This window comes from Histoplasma capsulatum (genome assembly GCF_000150115.1).
Source record: "Histoplasma capsulatum G186AR genomic scaffold supercont2.3, whole genome shotgun sequence".
Lineage (NCBI taxonomy): Eukaryota > Fungi > Ascomycota > Eurotiomycetes > Onygenales > Ajellomycetaceae > Histoplasma > Histoplasma capsulatum.
This window is the reverse complement of record NW_025544803.1, coordinates 2,687,540-2,704,255: the sequence shown is the minus strand read 5'-3', so window position 1 is coordinate 2,704,255 and position 16,716 is coordinate 2,687,540. Positions and strand designations below refer to the sequence as shown.

Sequence of the window (16,716 nt, the reverse complement as noted above, 5' to 3'; positions counted from 1 at the left end):
AAATAAATAAATAAATGAACTCTATGATTTTGGAAAACGATACACGATCCAAAATGAAAAATGGATTTGAGAACAGACATTCAGATGGCACCGGAGGGGGGAATGTCTAACTCAAAAACTGGAATTCTGAAGCCCTCACACCAGGGCTTCAACTTTCAAGGAGGAGCCAGGTAATGCGCAACCTTAAATCCCCCCCAAGAAAAAGAAAAGAAAAGAAAAGAAAAGAAAAAGTGTGTATATATATGTCAGCTGTATTTATTCATAAATTCCTTATGGAATTTGACAATTTTATCAGCCCACGCCGTCCCCGGTGCCAAGAATGTGGTGCGGAAATGTAAAGTGCCTTCCTTTTGACCGAAGCCAGATCCTGGGACCACACAGACACCCGTGGCGTCCAGGAGGCGGAGGGCGTAAAACTCGTCTGGCTCACGATTGGCAGCTTTGGCGGCTTCGATGGCCTTGGGGGGCAAGTTTATGGTTGGGAAGAGGTACATAGCGCCCTACAGGAAAAGAGAATTAAATATTGTTGTTGTTTAGGAGAAGGTCAACATAAGAGGTAGATAGATGGCAATGGGGAAACTTACCCCAGGTTCCTGGCATTCAACCCCCTCCATCTGCTGGAAAGCTTTATAAAGTGCCTGCGCACGATCAAACAACCCATCCCGGATGGTATTATATTCCTTCTGATACAGCTCGTAGCTCGGATCGCCTTCAACGGGCGGGTTGACCATCATCTCCAGGAGACATTGACCCGTGACCGGCGCACACAGCATGATACTAATAAATTTATAAATATTCTCCACCACATCCGGGTGAAAACCGACAAGCTCGAAATAACCACCTCTATGGCCACACTCGCCCACCATACCCTTGGAAATGCTATGCAGCGATGCCAGTTCGACATGGTCGTATTCGGCCGGCGCAACTTGTTGTAATTGCCGAAGACGCTTTTTGAAAGAGGTAAACTCACCCTTGAAGACGTTTGTTTGATATACTTCATCCGCGAGGATGACGAGATTAGATTCGACGGCGACGTCGATCACACTCTTGATTGCATCGGGGCTTAGACTAGCACCCGTGGGATTTCCAGGGTTGATAACCACGATCGCACGAACCTCAATGCCATCTTCACGGGCCTTCGCAAGCGCTGCGCGGATGCCTTCAACATCAGTGCCCCACGAGTCGCTTTCGTCAAGGTAGTACGGTACACACTGGGCGTTCAGCAGCGACAAGGTAGCAGTGTAGAGCGGGTATTGAGGGATAGGAACGAGAACGCCCGTTTTCGGGCCGGCGCAAAGAACATGGAGCAATGTGTTGACTCCAGATGATGCACCCGCAGAGAGATAAATTCTGGCCGGGTCTGCAGGGAAGCCGTCACGCCGTTCGATGAATCTGGCTACACTCTCACGAACAGCAGGAACGCCATGGCTCTGGCTGTAAGCGCCTACGCTCTGGACAGCCTTCAGAAGCTTCTTCGCCCTATCAATCACATCCTGTTTATAGCCAAAGGATGTTCTCAACGCTTCCTCGTTGTCGAGCAAAGCGGGGTATTCGAGAATGCTGAGGACCTGGCGGAAAAAGGTGATGGGTTTCTGGTCCAACTGTTGGGGGTTTCCGATATTGGCGAAGATGACCTTGTCGAATGGAAGGACATCCTGAGCAACCTGGTTGGTCGCAGAATTTTCCAGTCTTACACGGTATTCCTCCGCTTTGACGGCTAGTTCACCACGGACGGCATACTTGGCAGCCAAAACATTGGGGTTAATGTTGCTACCGTTGAGGCGACCTTTCAGGTTTGGTTTCGCCATCGAGCCCATATTGCGATGTGAGAGGGAAGGAGATGACATTGGTGAGAAAAACGGAGGAGCCCGCGCAGAGAGTCCGAGAGGATTGAGGACTAGGAATCATGTGGAAAAGTTGTCAGGTGAGTCAAGGTTCCGCCAAGGTTATCGGGACAAGTTGGGATGGAGCTAGACAAGGAAACAGGGCTAGGATCGGGTCAAATCCATGGACTAGAAGATGAACCCCTGAATACCACTCCAATTGTTAAATTATTTGTTTTTCCTCTTCCCGCAGCAATCGCAGGAGGGGGAGGAGGAGGATGAGGAGGGAGGAAAATGGGAGCTGCGAATGCGCGTCTCGGGGAAGATGAGGCGGGCTTGGTCATAAGTTTACCATACCTGGAGGGGATCTGGGTCGAGGGGAAATTACGGTAGGTGCAACACGGAGGGGGCCAATGGTAGAGTGGCGAAGAGAGAGAGAAGACGATGTTGTTCGGGCTATGCGCCGGTGTGCCATGATACACACTGTGGCAGAGTGAGGATGGATCGCACTCGGACACATTCCTCCATCCCTTGTTGTAACGAAGCGAGGTGACTTGCAGATTTGCCAAAAAAAAAAAAAAAAAAAAAAAAGTCAACGGCGCGTGATCATGTGATATTCACGTGGGTCTGGCAGAAAACACTATCCGGTAGGCGGTGAACAAAGTGCGCCAATCATCCCAACATTTCTAGATACATACTAGTATTTTTAGACAAGCTCATCGCTCATCGGTAACGTAGCATCCCGTCCTCACTGGTGTTGGAAAACACGGATTCTGGGTGGTCTATAGCCTAAATGTGTAGCTCACACCACCATGGACTGCGGCGGTCAAACAGAAAGAAGACGGGACAACAGGAGGTTTGCACAGTACACATGTGCTTTACCATCTATCTTCTGTGAGCACATCAGAGCAACCTACCACAAACGTTAAACCGCCACCCAAGTACGCTTATTCTCATTCAGAAAACGGAAACCGCAGCGGCAAGGCAAGAGAACATTACGTGATATGAGTGTGTTTAATAAGTTGGAACTAAAATCATCTATCTCATCCATCAGTCTACGGTATTCTTTGGCCAACCCTCAATTTATCACACACCCAAACCCATGAGTTATCGCTTCAGCCTTGGCCTATCAACCCCGCTCGCTCCCCCGCATTCTCACTGCTTGCCCGTATTTCTGTAGCTTCGTGATCAACGCATCTCCTTGCTTCACTACATCTGCATACTGCTTATTCTTGTCGTCGGGCCGGTTCGTCTCAATGATGCCGTTGACACGGTCAATCGTGCATGCTATTCTGTCGCCGGCGATGAATTTGGCAAGATCCCTGGGTGCAGCGAACGTTGGTTAGTCACACACGTATATACACATACATACACAGAGAGAGGGAGAGAGAGGAGAGAGAAAGATAGGTAGAGACAAGTTTCTCGTGTCATAGTACAATGAGCAGTGAACGGGGATGACGATGATACATACTTATCAAGGAAATCAACGGTGACGCCAAAATCGTTCGCCATGCTACTCAGACCGACAACACGATAACTTTGCAGCAGTTGCTGGTATCCGCGTAGCCGCATCTCGCGCACAAACCACGCCCGGTGTTCATGGAGGTAGCGGTCTTTACTCAGGAAATTGTCCTCAACGGCCGCTAGCGCCAGGAAGAACGAGCGGTAAATGCCATTGTACAAGCTGCTGACAAGGTTGGAGAGTGGGGAGAAGTCCATTGGGATCTCTTCCTCTGGCACAAATCCACCTTCAGCGCCGAGGGTGGTAAGATTTACAACCGTCGACGCGACCCCTGGAGTTGTGGTTGCCGTGGCATCTTTCATCTCTTCATCTCCAGCACCGGGCCCTGAGGAACCTGAGCGACTTAAGGCGGGTATCTTGTCTTCTCCTTCTCCGAGGATAGCCTTGATTTCAGGCGCATCGACGACTTTTGCTTTAAAATCCACGCGCTTCAAGGCAAGGGAGCCCGCCAAGACGGAGTAGACAACAAGAGACGAGTAACTGCATAATTCGTAGCTGGTGAACGTAGACAAGCTGTCGAGGAGAAGCGTCGCGGCCAGGTTATATGAGCGGATGGTGAGGAGGTGGAGTCCCTTGTAGGCCTTTAGACGATTTCTTCGGTCCCAGTCCCCGCCACTCTCGACCAATGCGCCTGCTCTCTCAATCTGCTTTTTGACAAACACCTTATCCCCAAAGAACAGCCCGATCCGGATGATTGCCAGAATCAAGTCAATCTTCGTGCCCAAAATACCGGTCTTTTCAAGAACTGCTTCGTAAGCAGCAACTGCATTGTCCTAAACGGGTGCAGATTACAGTTAGAGAAAATGAAAAACGACAGATGACAAGGGGCCAGAAGAAGAAGGAGGAGGAGAAAACGGAGAAAACGGAGAAAATAAAAATGATAATAAATAAGATCTCACCCTATCTCCAACCCGAGCCCAGAATTCCGCTCGCTTCGCCCGAGCAGCCTGGACTTCAGTATCACCCGCCGCTTCCGCGGCATCATCTTCCTCCTTCTGCAAAGCATCAAGCTCTTTCTTATTCTCCTCTACCAGCGAATCATAGAGTTTCTCATCCCACGGCAGGATCATCTTCTGCGATACTTTCCTGCCTGACAGAAGATTCGACGCGACGACGCCGCCTTTACTGCTTGCGGCGGCTGCGGGTTGGGAAGAGGTAGTGCCCTCGCCCGTGCTGTTCAAGATGCCGTCGACCGGATGGGCCAAATGCCGGTATAGTGGGGCCATGTGATGGTGCAGAATGGCAGACTGCAGCTTCTTCAGCGAGGCCTGTTGGGATGTTTGGGGACATGCTGGATTGGAGAGGTTGAAGATGTCTTGGGCAAGGGAGAGGTTGGGGTATTTGGCATATTGTGGATCGGAACTCATGACTGCGGGCAAGCGAGAGGGTAAAGGAGATGAGGGAGAGTGGGGAGGTGAGGAGAAGGCAAAGGAGTGTATGGGAGCGGCAAATATATATAGAGGGAGAGAGAGAGAGAGAGAGAGAGGGAGCGTAAGTCTGTGAATGTCAAGCTGTGGTTGAGAGTTCACAAGATGAGCTGGAGCTTCAGATATTCCGGCTGGGCTAAAATAGGCCTAGCGCGACCTTTCTACTTTCGCTTCCCCAAATTCCTTGAACATCCAACATTCGCAAATCTCAATTTATCCATTTGAGATACGAAATCAAAGGATTATATTTTGGGTTCAACTTGTCGTAACGTCTGTGCTGTGTTTCTTTTGTTGATGTTGCTGTTTACGTGAGGTTTAACACTATGTTCTCAATCATGCTTTACCTCTGGTCCTACAAATGACTCTCTGATAGCCCCTGATGGCCCTGATCCTTTTGGTCAGGAAAATACATGGGGGACGGTCTGCTAATCTTAGCTCTCTCAGCGGTGTTTTGGCAAGGTGTATATCCTGTTCAAGCAGCGCATTTTGCCCTGCCACTTCTCAGGTCCCCCGCCTTGGACTCGAAAAGGACGATGTGTGATTAGCGATGATTTCCAAATTGCTGGTGGTAGATGTGCACCGGGTATATAGAAAATATTCGGGAAGTTGGAAAATTGCTCTCTGTATACCTTGGTACATATTCCACGAGAAGCTTCGATACTGGTGAGAAAGCTGCCTTTTCGAGCTCCTTCGATCGCTTACAAGCGTGGCTACTTTTGCTTCCTTTTAAACAAGTTGCGACTGCCGAAATACTCAGGGAATAGCAGATCCAGCAGCATTGAATACAGGCAAACAACAACAGCTTCACAATGTTACAGGGGAGTGGGTGAATAGCCTCACCGCGGCGAAGTTGATCCATATCATACGTCTCAGCCTCCGTGGAGCAACAAACTCCTCTCCTCTCTTGATTAGAGAAACAGGCGCCGGCTACGGGATTGCACTGTGCCTCCATAATAGAAGCAAGATGTGAAGAAGAAGGCAGTGCAGGGTAACTTTAAATCATCATCGGAGCGCTGAACAACAACCTTCCCGCACTACATCACACACCCTGCAAAGTTGGCGAAGATATCGAAATGCGTAGCTAGCAGCCAGCAGCGTTCATGAGAATCATGCGACATATCTTTGTTTTGTTCGCGGGTTTTGATTTGCAGCAACCTTGGAAGCAAGCCATGGCGCTGGAGCATGTGACACAAAAAATGAAATGAAATTAAGAAGGAAATTGAAAAAAATCACCCTCATTCATCTTAGAGAAGAAGCTTTTGCAATCCGCTAGTGCCAAACAACAATGCATTCGAAAGTGGAACTTCTTCACCCAACACCTTCACGCCGCGAATGAAGATATTGCGTCAGAGGCGGCGGCATCAAAAAGTTGGGGGTACATACACATCGTCGATACGGCAAACAGTCATGATACAGCCATCAAAACAGCGTTGATGGGCCACGTTTGATTTGTTTGTCCAAGGCGTGCTTAGCAAGCCGTCAATTTGTTGTCTATGTCGCTGAGGCGTCCACGGTGTGGATATCAGCTACATGGGGGAAGGCTGAGGAAGTTAAAGGACTACTTTTGATCCTACAGACTATACAATTAAATTAGTTATACTAGATTATCTATGTCTCTACACCTCCATATCAGAAGCAACTATAAATCTACTCCAGCAACAACCTATAACTGAGGAGGTGCAGTTGCCAGTGGTAACCAATCATCCCGCAGGCAAATAAAACCCCCCCGTTCAGGCAATTTCTCCCAGAGCACGATCCGAAAACCCAACGACGAATGGGAATCAATTCAATGGTAAGATCTGGATAGTTCAAAAACAAAAACGAACAACATGAAAAAGAAAATAATAAAAAATACAATACAATACCCATCACCCTGGGTAGGAAATGCGGGAACCAACGGCTCGGGAGGTTGCTTGGCGGGGCTGAAGCGGGGATGGAGTGGATAGAGTGGAGGGTTTGACCAGGTTTGGTCGTCCAGGGGCTACGAGTCGTGGAAAGCCGGGGAATCGAGGAAGGGGAAGACGAAAAGGAACGAAAAAGGAACCAAGGGAAAAGAATCGAGAGAGAGAAATGATGTCGATGGAAAGAACATTCATCTTACGCAGGATAACGCAGGGATGTAAGAGCAAGGGTTGACATAGAGAATGAATATATCAGAGTAGACTCCGCCAGAGAATGAGAGAAATCTCCCATCTCCCATCACTTGCTGTCTAATTGAGAGCAAAGGAAAATTATACTACTTCTGACATCATAAGGAATGAATAGGAACAAGTTGTTTTCGTCGCCGTGGCGAATATCGTGGAAATCCCTGTCTTAGGCTCCGGCCAGGCCCCTAAACAAGGCTGTGGCGCTAAACCTTGAACTCAAAAAAGCAAAAAATAAAATAAAATAAAAGTACAAAACAATACAAAAAAAGCAAGCAAGGAACGAATCAGAAGTGGGCCGCGGATTGCCGTGAGAGCGGGGGACGTCGTGCCTGGCAGATAGGAAGGACTAGTATTTACCGCATGGAAGAAGCAAGAAGAGGAAACAAGGGGGGTGGAAGAGAGAGGGAAAGAGTGTATATATTGTATACCAATATATATCTAAAGAATATAGATAGATATGTGTGGAAGGAAAGGTATATAATATCGATCAATGAGAGAAGACACAATGATCAATGAATGGTGCATATCGGGGTTGGCTGGTGGTACTCTGGCGGCGTGCTGGTGCTTAGACGCGGCTTCAAGCTGCAGCCCAGACCCGACAGTGTTACGGAATGAGAGAGCAATCTGCAATCATCACAGCTCCTGCGTAGATACAGGGAAGGGCAACTTTGAATCTACCGTGGGCCAACCCTGTGGTCAGAACTGCCTCTCATGTCTCTTGTCTGCAATCATATACCAGCGTAGAGCCCTGGAGGCGAAAAGTGACTCGCACACCACCCGAGTTTCCCAGCGACAAACCGTGGAAGATCCTCTTCGCTCGCGCCGTGGATCCACCTGCTCCATCCACGCCCTGACTCAGCAGAGTTCAGCAGCAAAGCGTCATACCTGCGCAGGAGGCAAAGGCCCATCGGGAGAACCCGGGGCCACCCTCGGGGCCCCCCACGGGTCATTGGCCTTGTCGAGCGCCTTGCAGGCCTGGCCCGGAGCCAAAGTGGCAGCCCTGTCCTCGACGACCCGGGATCTCCCGTGCTGGGTGGGGAATGGCGGAAGATCGAAGTAACAAACCTGAAACCCGCGTACGGAGTATTTATGGTGTGAGGCCCGCCGTGGCCCAGCGAAGCCCCCAGCGAAGCCCCCAGCGAAGCCCCCAGCGAAGCCCAGCTCCATGCTCGACGACTTTGCTGCGCTCCTTGCCCAATAATCGCCCGGCTGCTGACCTCAATCGCTCTAGGTATTATATTATATCATACCTGCCAATCATACTTATTACCATTACCCGTTACCACCCCCGTTGAAACCCCAACCCTCGTCCAACCCCCCCAGACCCACGGGGCCAAACTCACAGGAACCACTCAATATTACCACCAATCTACCCATTTACCATCTGCCATTTTCGCCGATTTGCGTTTGGTCTCCCGTTCTTCGCCGTTCCACATGGCTTCCGGTTCTGCTTCGGGTGCAGGCTCGTCTCCCCTGGGCCCGGCTGCGGCTGCGGCTGCTGCTGCTGCTACTCGTGCTGCCATTCATATACCCCCGAATCCCCCTCGCTGCTCCTCCTCCTCCAACCCAGTCCCGCCCACCCTCGCCGCCTTCTCCGACTTCTCCGACTTTGCCAGACAGCTGCAGGCTAAGCAACAGCATTCCAACTACCACTCCTCCTCGCTGTCCACCTCGCTCAAAGACATGGTTGCCGCTTCGGTAAACCGCACCTCGCTGCATCCCTCGGGTGTCCAGTATGTGTTCTCCTCTGTTCTTCCCGGTGAACTTGATTTGGTTATAATAAAAAATACTATCTCTATATCTATCTATCTATATATATATACATATATACCCAATGTGATGCAGAAAACTAACCGACCTGTTCTCCATGCAAAGGCCTGGCGTGGGACACACAGAACTCGAGGAAGAACTCCATGAAACTGCCCACATCGACTACGAGCGGGTATCAATTGTAAGGGCTGCTGCTTCTTCCATATATTATCCATCTATATCTATACTTATCTCTTCCCCCTCATTAACAACGGGCAATGACATATAGATCGCCAATCCAGCTGTCCCCTCCCTCTACGAAGATGCGTTGGTCTACGAAACAGGCACCGCCATCACCTCTACCGGTGCCCTGACTGCCTACTCGGGTGCAAAGACTGGCAGATCGCCGCTCGACAAGCGAATTGTAAAGGAGCCCTCGTCCGAGAATGAAGTCTGGTGGGGGCCTGTAAACAAGCCCATGTCGCCTGAGGTAAGCCATCTTTCTCTCTCTCTCTCTCTCTCTCTCTCTCTCTCTCTCTCTCTACTTTTGTTTTTCTATCTTTCTTCATTCTTTGTTGTAGCCACCCTTCATTCTACCAAGAATAAAAACAAACCCTCGGGCCTTGCATCATACCCTTGCCCAGTTTCTCCACTTGATGCTGTTTGTTATGTAATGCCCTTTCCAAGCCGCTGCTCTCTTGGCTAGCTCCTTCCCCGCACTTGGGACTTCTGCGCCGCTTCCTTTTTCGTTTTTCGTTTTTCCTTTTTCCTTGTCGATCCGGGGAAGTGGTCACGTGTCAGCATGACGTCAACTGACTAATCTCACTCTTCCGATTGGCCAATTTGCATTCACATGAGCTAACCAATTGCAATCGTTTCGATTCAGGTCTGGAGAATCAACAGAGAACGCGCTGTCGACTATCTCAACACCAGAAACCGCATCTATGTCATCGATGGCTTTGCCGGCTGGGACGAGCGCTACAGAATCAGCGTCAGGGTCGTCTGCGCCCGTGCCTACCATGCCCTCTTCATGCGCAACATGCTCATCCGGCCCTCGAGCGAGGAGCTTAAGTCCTTCCATCCGGACTATGTCATCTACAATGCTGGCTCCTTCCCCGCCAACAGATGGACTGAGGGAATGACCTCCGCCACGTCTATCGCCATCAACTTTGCCGAAAAGGAGATGGTCATCCTCGGCACTGAGTATGCTGGCGAGATGAAGAAGGGCGTCTTCACCGTGCTGTTCTACGAAATGCCCGTCAAGCACAATGTGCTCACCTTGCACTCGTCCGCCAACCAGGGCCCGGACGGCGATGTCACTGTTTTCTTCGGCCTTTCTGGCACTGGCAAAACGACCCTGTCGGCCGATCCTAAGCGAGCATTGATTGGAGATGACGAGCACTGCTGGACTGACCGTGGTGTCTTCAACATTGAAGGAGGGGTATGTTGCCTCACCCCGATTATATATATACATGGCCTTCTTTTTTTTTTTTTTTTTTTTTTTTTTTTTTTTGGTGGCTAACTTGTTTTCTTTTTGCGTGACAGTGCTACGCCAAGTGCATCGGTTTGTCCGCAGAGAAGGAGCCTGATATTTTCAATGCAATCCGCTTCGGAGCCGTATTGGAGAACGTCGTCTTCGATCCCACTACCAGAGTCGTTGACTATGACGATTCAACTCTCACCGAGAACACCCGATGGTATGTCCCAATTTAGTTTTCTTCTTCCAATATATATATTTCCTCCGCCTTAGAGCTAATAAATTGTTGCAGCGCCTACCCAATCGAATACATTGATAATGCCAAAATCCCCTGCATCGCTGAAGCCCACCCCAAGAACATCATCCTCCTCACATGTGACGCCCGCGGCGTCCTCCCACCCATCTCCAAACTCACCACCGAACAAACCATGTTCCACTTTATCTCCGGTTACACTTCCAAGATGGCCGGCACCGAGGACGGCGTCACTGAGCCCCAGGCCACGTTTTCCTCCTGTTTCGCCCAACCCTTCCTCGCACTCCACCCCATGCGCTACGCCCGCATGCTTGCCGATAAAATCTCCCAACACAAAGCCAACGCCTGGCTGCTCAACACTGGTTGGGTCGGCGCCGGTGCCACCACGGGCGGCAAACGCTGCCCGCTCAAATACACCCGTGCCATCCTCGACGCCATCCACAGCGGCGAGCTCGCCAAAGCAGAGTACGAAGTCTACGATGTCTTCAACCTCTTCGTCCCCAAGTCCTGCCCGGGCGTGCCCAGCGAGCTCCTCAACCCGAAGACAAGCTGGACCGCCTCCACCCCCTTCGAGAACGAGGTCAACAAACTCGCCGTGCTGTTCAATGAGAACTTCAAGAAGTATTCCGATGAGGCTACCAAGGAGGTCCTTGCGGCTGCACCTGTCGTGTCTGGTAGCGGTGCTGCTGCTGCTGCTGGGGTAAATGGCACCAAGCCCTCGACGAACGGGGCTTCGGCTTGACTAGCGCCAGGAGCATCGAGGCGGGCGGTGTTTAAGCAGAGGCTGCGGAAGGTGTTCCGCTCGGAACGGCCATCCCAAGCCAAAGCAAAAGCCACAAGAGGGAAAGAGTGAAAAGGGAAAAAAGAGACAAATGTAAAAAAAAAAAAGAAATGAAAGAAAGGGGAAAAAAAAAGAAAATAAGAATACATTTCGTGAAAATCTGTTTTCTTCTCTTGTCTTTTCTTTTTTCATTGCGATGATAAGCGCTGAAATCCCTTCCTTGGTTACCCTTCCTTTTTAAAACGCCTTTTTTAAGGGTAAACGAAAGGGCAAATATATACACCAACGCCTCGTTGCTCCGTGTAGTTGTGACGGAAAGCGGAGAACGGAGAACGAAGCTAGGAGAACGAAGCTAGAAAAAAATGTTATTCGTTCAATGAAACATGGGGATTGAGGGGGAAATGTCAAAACAAAGCAAACCCTCCTACCCCCAACCTGTATTCCAAATCTAACCTTTTCAATTTTCCTCATTTTATTCTTTTATTTTTATTTTTATTTCCTTAACCTCCTGTGCCATGTTTTACGATTTCCAAAGTTATTCCATCTAATCTATTTCTTCCTTTGCCGATTCCTTTTAAATTTTCAGTCAATTTTCCCCCGCCTGTTTTGATGCCCTCGGTTCTTTTTTTATCCGTTCTTTTTTCCCTTTTCATGGCTCTAGTTGTCATCTCCCCCTTGTCCCCTCTATACAAAAACATAAACATATATCACATGTTCCATACGATTGATTATACACAGTAAGCGCATGAAATATGAAATCAATAAATAGCTGACGTATCTAAAAGAAGTTACGTGGCGGCGCTTCCCTTCCCAGGAGTTATTTAATCTAGTTCTTAGTTGGTGATTCGTGAGGCGTGCTGCATAATGTAAGCTTTAATCGCGCAAGCGTCGTCTATATTTCCATCATACTATAGTTTATTTATTTTTTTTTGTTGTTTCCAACCCACAGCACCGAAAGGAGCAGTCAATCCATCCTGAATCAAGGCGCGGGGGAAACAAACTCCCCCATCTTGAGATGTTTAATTTACTGTAGTGATATTTAGGGGGGCCCCGTCTGACAGTACACTCTGACAGTAACCCATTCAGATCTTCTAAGTATTCTCTTCTTCGCGACGTTCGTTCGTCGTATGTAGTACGTAGTACTATGTATGCATACTATAACTGGTGGTTAACTGATATCCCCGCCCTTTCGACGACTTTCGCCTGGAGCCGCCAACGTCCCAGAGAGTACATGTATGTACAGTCAGTACATTTGTCGAGCTAGTGCTAGTATCTACAACCCCAGGGACGCGCTGTTAGGGTTGGCATTTCGGCTTCCAGAACTAAGGGCTTTTGCTGTTGCGCGAACAGGGGAGGGGGACCCGGCTGGCTGGCTGGCTGGCCGGCAGGCTTGTGGACCAACCAACCCACCTACCTGCGCATCCTTTAGTTAGTTGGTTAGTTATTACTTGCGTATTGTCGACGTGCGGCGGCGAGTCGAACAGGCGCGCAGCTTGGAAGGGGAAGCCCAAGCCCAAAGCGATCTAAAGCTAGAGCTAGAGCCAGAGGTGCGAGGAATGGGAATGTTCTGTAACGTTTATACTAGTCTCTCCCGGACAACGCCCAATTCCATCCTGCAGCGCCGACAATGGCAATGTGGTGATGTGTCTGATCAGAGCGCGTGTTCGCTGCAGGCACGGTCGGCTTCCCGCTAGACCTCGGATGCGCGGGGATAGGATGATACTGTGTCGCTGGGGGTCATGGCTGGTGGCTGTTCCATGTCTCACTTTTTCACTCCGATGAACCCCTGACATGGTGAGAGTGAGATGACTGGTGACAGTGTGGGTTTTTTTTTTTTTTTTTTTTTTTTTGTCAGTATGGGCTCTTGAGTTGATTGTCAATTGTGGATCTACAGATTGTAGAACCAGTTGAAGATGCTCTGATACCTCAGCACGCTTGGTACTTACGCATTCCTCCCAGATTGCGGTTTCTGACGGCGTACCATCACCGAAACAGAATCGCGGAGACATATTGCGCAGCGATTTCTTTCGAGAACTGCAGGCCGTGGTTCCAAGATCGGCCTTTTTCAGCCGCTGGGGTCGTTTCGGAATGTCAACTACCAGTTGGAGGAACGGGAACTCAACCGGGAGACGCAACCGGAAACAAAGACTACATTTGCCGCCAAATTGAGAGTTTGATGCGGCGTCCTTAATTTCTGCTGTCTCTCATTCCTCTCCCCCTCCCCCCCGCCCAACCCCCTCCTGTTGATGCTTGCTACGCAGTCGTACCTCCATTCGCAAGACAATACAAGGGGTTGTCCGCTGAAGAAAATGTCACCTCACAATAGTTCCTGAACTTTACGCAGTGTGGAATCACTCGCCTCGCGGACACTATCTAAAACTACAGATTACCATTTGGAGCTATCTCTGCGGCTACACGAAAAGCTTCGTCACGCCCCGAACCCTGCACTCCTAGCCCGCTCACTCTTCTGGCTCACCGACAATAATAATGCGATTGGTGGTACGCCGCTTGCAGCCTGACAAACCAGACCCAGATCACCGACGCTGGCGCCAATTACGCAAGAGTAATCCGTAGCGTCTGACCGAGATACCTTAATCTGACCACGGAAAATGAGCGACGTACCACGAATCCAGCTCGGCCGGAAAATGAAAATGAGTGAGCTGAAAACCCGCGCCGGATCCTGGGGTGGGGGGTCGGGGGAAAGCAGAAGACAGAGGATAGGTAGTATAGCGACACACGTTCACCATTCACCACGCAGGCTACAGCAAACAGCACAGGACATGCGCCAATCAACCAAGCCGTAACTTTTTGGCGGGCGGCAGGCTGATAGAGGGAGTCACCATCTCCCGCCGGCCCTGGTGTTGACATGTTCCAACAAAGATCATCCACCCCGAAGACACTAGGCAAGGCTATACGTAATCCACAAAGCTTAGCATACTTAACCTACGTGCAAGCAAGGCCTGAAACCTTGCCGGGCTCAATTCAGGGGGCCCGGGGAAGGCGAAACAACAACACGCAGGAAGCACGCATGGCATGGGGTGAAAAATGAGTCGATCGTGGGGCCCCAATCTAGACTCTTCTCTTTCGCTTGAGCGAGCCGGCTTTTCGGTTTGGTCATATACTTTACCTGCTTGGATGAGCGTTGTCCATGCAAGCAGGGAGGTTGATGTGGTTGGTTGAGTGCAACCAAGTCTGACTTGGAATGCGGATGGGGCTGTATGATCAGCAAAAGAAAAGAAAAGAAAAAAAAAGAAAAGCATAAGAATAAGAAAAATGAAAAACGGAGGAAGAAAAAGAAAAAATAAAACAATAAACATAGTCAACTGCAACATAGACTCAAAATAAAACCAACCCAGCGCCCCGCGGACATACAATAAATCAATATAACAAAGCTTCTTCAATCCACCCCATTCCCGTCCTCTCCCAATTCACCCAAACCATGTTCTCCCCTCTCTTGTCTCACGCTGTCCCCTCCCTCTCTCCCCTTCTCTTCCTCCTCTTCCTCCTCTCCGTCTTTGTCTCCATATCGGCCACCACACCACTCCCGCACCGAAATCAGTGTTCCACGTACTACGAACTCCTCTGCTGCCGAAACTCCTTTCCCCAGATGTCGCCCAAGAATGGCTTTTGGGGGTATAGATGTGAGTAGATCCCTTTCCAGAGAAGGAAATAACAAAAAAGAAAAAAAGAAAAAAGAAAAGAAAAGAAAAGAAAAGACGCGACTGCCGCGATAGCACCCACTCCCCGCTATCCGTTTATTACATTTATTTATCGTCTCCGCGAAACGGCCCCTGTCTAACTCTGTGTATCAACTCAACAGGCCGAACCCCTATCGGAGGGTGCCTCCAGACTGTAGAAGCGCCGTTGTGCTGTCCGCGTGGTGTAAGTTTCCCACCGAACGAAATATATATATATATATATATCCATTCACTTTTTGTCAACTCGGGAGATAGACGAGATGAGACGTCTCTGCAGAAAGGGAATAAAAACATGTTTCTAACCACACACACATATATACATATATATAGCAACTCGACGACTGCGTCCAGCCGGGGAGTCCCCCCTTGCAAGATTGGTGATCGTGCGGGGGCTTTTGCATATGCTTTGAGATTCGTTCTTGCCCTCTTCCTCTTCTTGTTCTTTTTCTCCCGTCGATGGCGAGCTTGAAGAAAAGACGGTTGAACAAGTAGGGGAGAGGGAGAGGGAGAGGGAGAGGGCGCCGGGGCAGGGGGGGGGGGAAGGGAAGGAGAATGAATACCGCTGCCCGACACCGCCCCGTCCCCGGCTTACTTTCTTAACAATCAATTGTACGTTTTTGCCTTCTTCACCACACGCGCATGGTATTTCTGTTTTCAAGCCAGGGCGTAACTCCTCCCACGCTAATACTCAATATTTTGTCTGAGGAACAGCTTTTTTTTTTTCTCCCTTCCGACGGACGAGCTTCAGGATACCCTTTCCCCCCTCTGCCGTGCCACCAATGGCCAGGTCTAAGCTGGACATTTTCACGCCTGACTGATCTGGATTTCCAGCTCCTCTCATCGGCGCTTCCTTGGGTGGGGCTGCGTGGGTTGGGTTTTGCACCCGCCGTGCAATACCGATGCCGATGTCAGATGAACAGCGGATACCACGACGATGGTGGGATGGATTGGTGGCAGCGGGTATTTTCAGGATTAGGTGGTGTTTTGTCCAGGTGCTCCGTCGACGGACGTCCCGGCTGCCTTGCATTCATTCATGCACGTATATATATATCTATATGCGCCATATTATGAGGTATGAGTTTGCTATTGGATTGGGACTAGTGATGAAGTACTGGAGTTTCCCCATAGACGGGCCAATGGATCTGGATGGGGTGTTTTCGTTGTGTGGCCGTATGGGATGGTGGGATGGAGTTGATAGAACAGGATGGGATGAGGTGGGATGTTGAGGGAAAGGGGGGAAGGGGGGGAGGTGGGGGGGAAGAAATGCTGTGGACTATCTGCAACTGTGAGATGTGAGAAGAGGCTTTGGCGAATATGTATGCATATATCTAGTTATGTGTGTGTGAGTTTGTGTGTGAGCGCGTGGGAGTGGAAGACGCCCGACCCTGTCCATGTCAATATGGCAATAATCTTGCATATCTTTCATTCTTCTCCATTCCCCCTTCTTTACAGGAACGAAATCTACAGCAAGTCAGTAACCCTGTCCCTTTGCCAATGGATTCCTGGTATCCTCCCAAGGGTACTAGTAACCGGAGTGAAAGTGGCTACAATGCACGGTCTCACGGTCTTCCAATCCTGGTACTGGAGACTTATTCTTTTGTTGACACATATATGTATTTACGTAGATAGATGCATAGTATCTTATCTGTATACAAGATGGGACGATCGAGCTGCGTGCTCGGTTGAAAAAAGGCAGAAAATGAAGCCGGAGAAATAATAAAATCTGGAGAATCTAGAGAGCACAGCAGTAACCACGCGAAAGAAAGAAAGCAAATCAAATTCGACGAACGCTCTCTTGATATCAAGAAGGGAGGGGGTCGGGGGGGGGGGGGGGGGGGG

General features: G+C 49.7%; 7 protein-coding genes across 7 annotated transcripts; 2 read left to right on the top strand and 5 right to left on the bottom strand.

The window, feature by feature from the left end:
• Positions 1-245: 245 nt before the first annotated feature.
• Positions 246-1,847, bottom strand: HCBG_03074 (alanine transaminase; the record flags this gene model as incomplete). Its single annotated transcript, XM_045430123.1, has 2 exons — positions 246-500; positions 585-1,847. The coding sequence occupies 2 exons, from the start codon at positions 1,845-1,847 to the stop codon at positions 246-248; spliced, it is 1,518 nt and encodes a 505-aa protein (XP_045290018.1).
• Positions 1,848-2,807: 960 nt separating this feature from the next.
• On the bottom strand, positions 2,808-4,785 carry HCBG_03073 (proteasome regulatory particle; the record flags this gene model as incomplete). Its single annotated transcript, XM_045430122.1, has 3 exons — positions 2,808-3,145; positions 3,295-4,118; positions 4,245-4,785. The coding sequence occupies 3 exons, from the start codon at positions 4,710-4,712 to the stop codon at positions 2,953-2,955; spliced, it is 1,485 nt and encodes a 494-aa protein (XP_045290017.1).
• A 2,843-nt stretch (positions 4,786-7,628) lies between these two features.
• Positions 7,629-8,086, bottom strand: HCBG_03072 (uncharacterized protein; the record flags this gene model as incomplete). Its single annotated transcript, XM_045430121.1, has 2 exons — positions 7,629-7,769; positions 7,805-8,086. 2 exons carry the CDS (start codon positions 8,084-8,086, stop codon positions 7,629-7,631), a joined length of 423 nt encoding a protein of 140 aa, XP_045290015.1.
• Positions 8,079-11,390, top strand: HCBG_03071 (phosphoenolpyruvate carboxykinase AcuF; the record flags this gene model as incomplete). The annotated part of the gene is made up of 6 exons (XM_045430120.1): positions 8,079-8,652; positions 8,795-8,870; positions 8,958-9,158; positions 9,555-10,109; positions 10,214-10,365; positions 10,438-11,390. 6 exons carry the CDS (start codon positions 8,354-8,356, stop codon positions 11,138-11,140), a joined length of 1,986 nt encoding a protein of 661 aa, XP_045290016.1.
• An 880-nt stretch (positions 11,391-12,270) lies between these two features.
• On the bottom strand, positions 12,271-14,047 carry HCBG_03070 (uncharacterized protein; the record flags this gene model as incomplete). Its single annotated transcript, XM_045430119.1, has 5 exons — positions 12,271-12,321; positions 12,582-12,602; positions 13,072-13,251; positions 13,656-13,775; positions 13,802-14,047. The coding sequence occupies 5 exons, from the start codon at positions 14,045-14,047 to the stop codon at positions 12,271-12,273; spliced, it is 618 nt and encodes a 205-aa protein (XP_045290014.1).
• A 571-nt stretch (positions 14,048-14,618) lies between these two features.
• HCBG_03069 (uncharacterized protein) lies at positions 14,619-15,258 on the top strand (the record flags this gene model as incomplete). The annotated part of the gene is made up of 3 exons (XM_045430118.1): positions 14,619-14,820; positions 15,000-15,061; positions 15,208-15,258. The coding sequence occupies 3 exons, from the start codon at positions 14,619-14,621 to the stop codon at positions 15,256-15,258; spliced, it is 315 nt and encodes a 104-aa protein (XP_045290013.1).
• A 307-nt stretch (positions 15,259-15,565) lies between these two features.
• Positions 15,566-15,904, bottom strand: HCBG_03068 (uncharacterized protein; the record flags this gene model as incomplete). Its single annotated transcript, XM_045430117.1, has 1 exon — positions 15,566-15,904. One exon carries the CDS (start codon positions 15,902-15,904, stop codon positions 15,566-15,568), a length of 339 nt encoding a protein of 112 aa, XP_045290012.1.
• Positions 15,905-16,716: the final 812 nt, after the last annotated feature.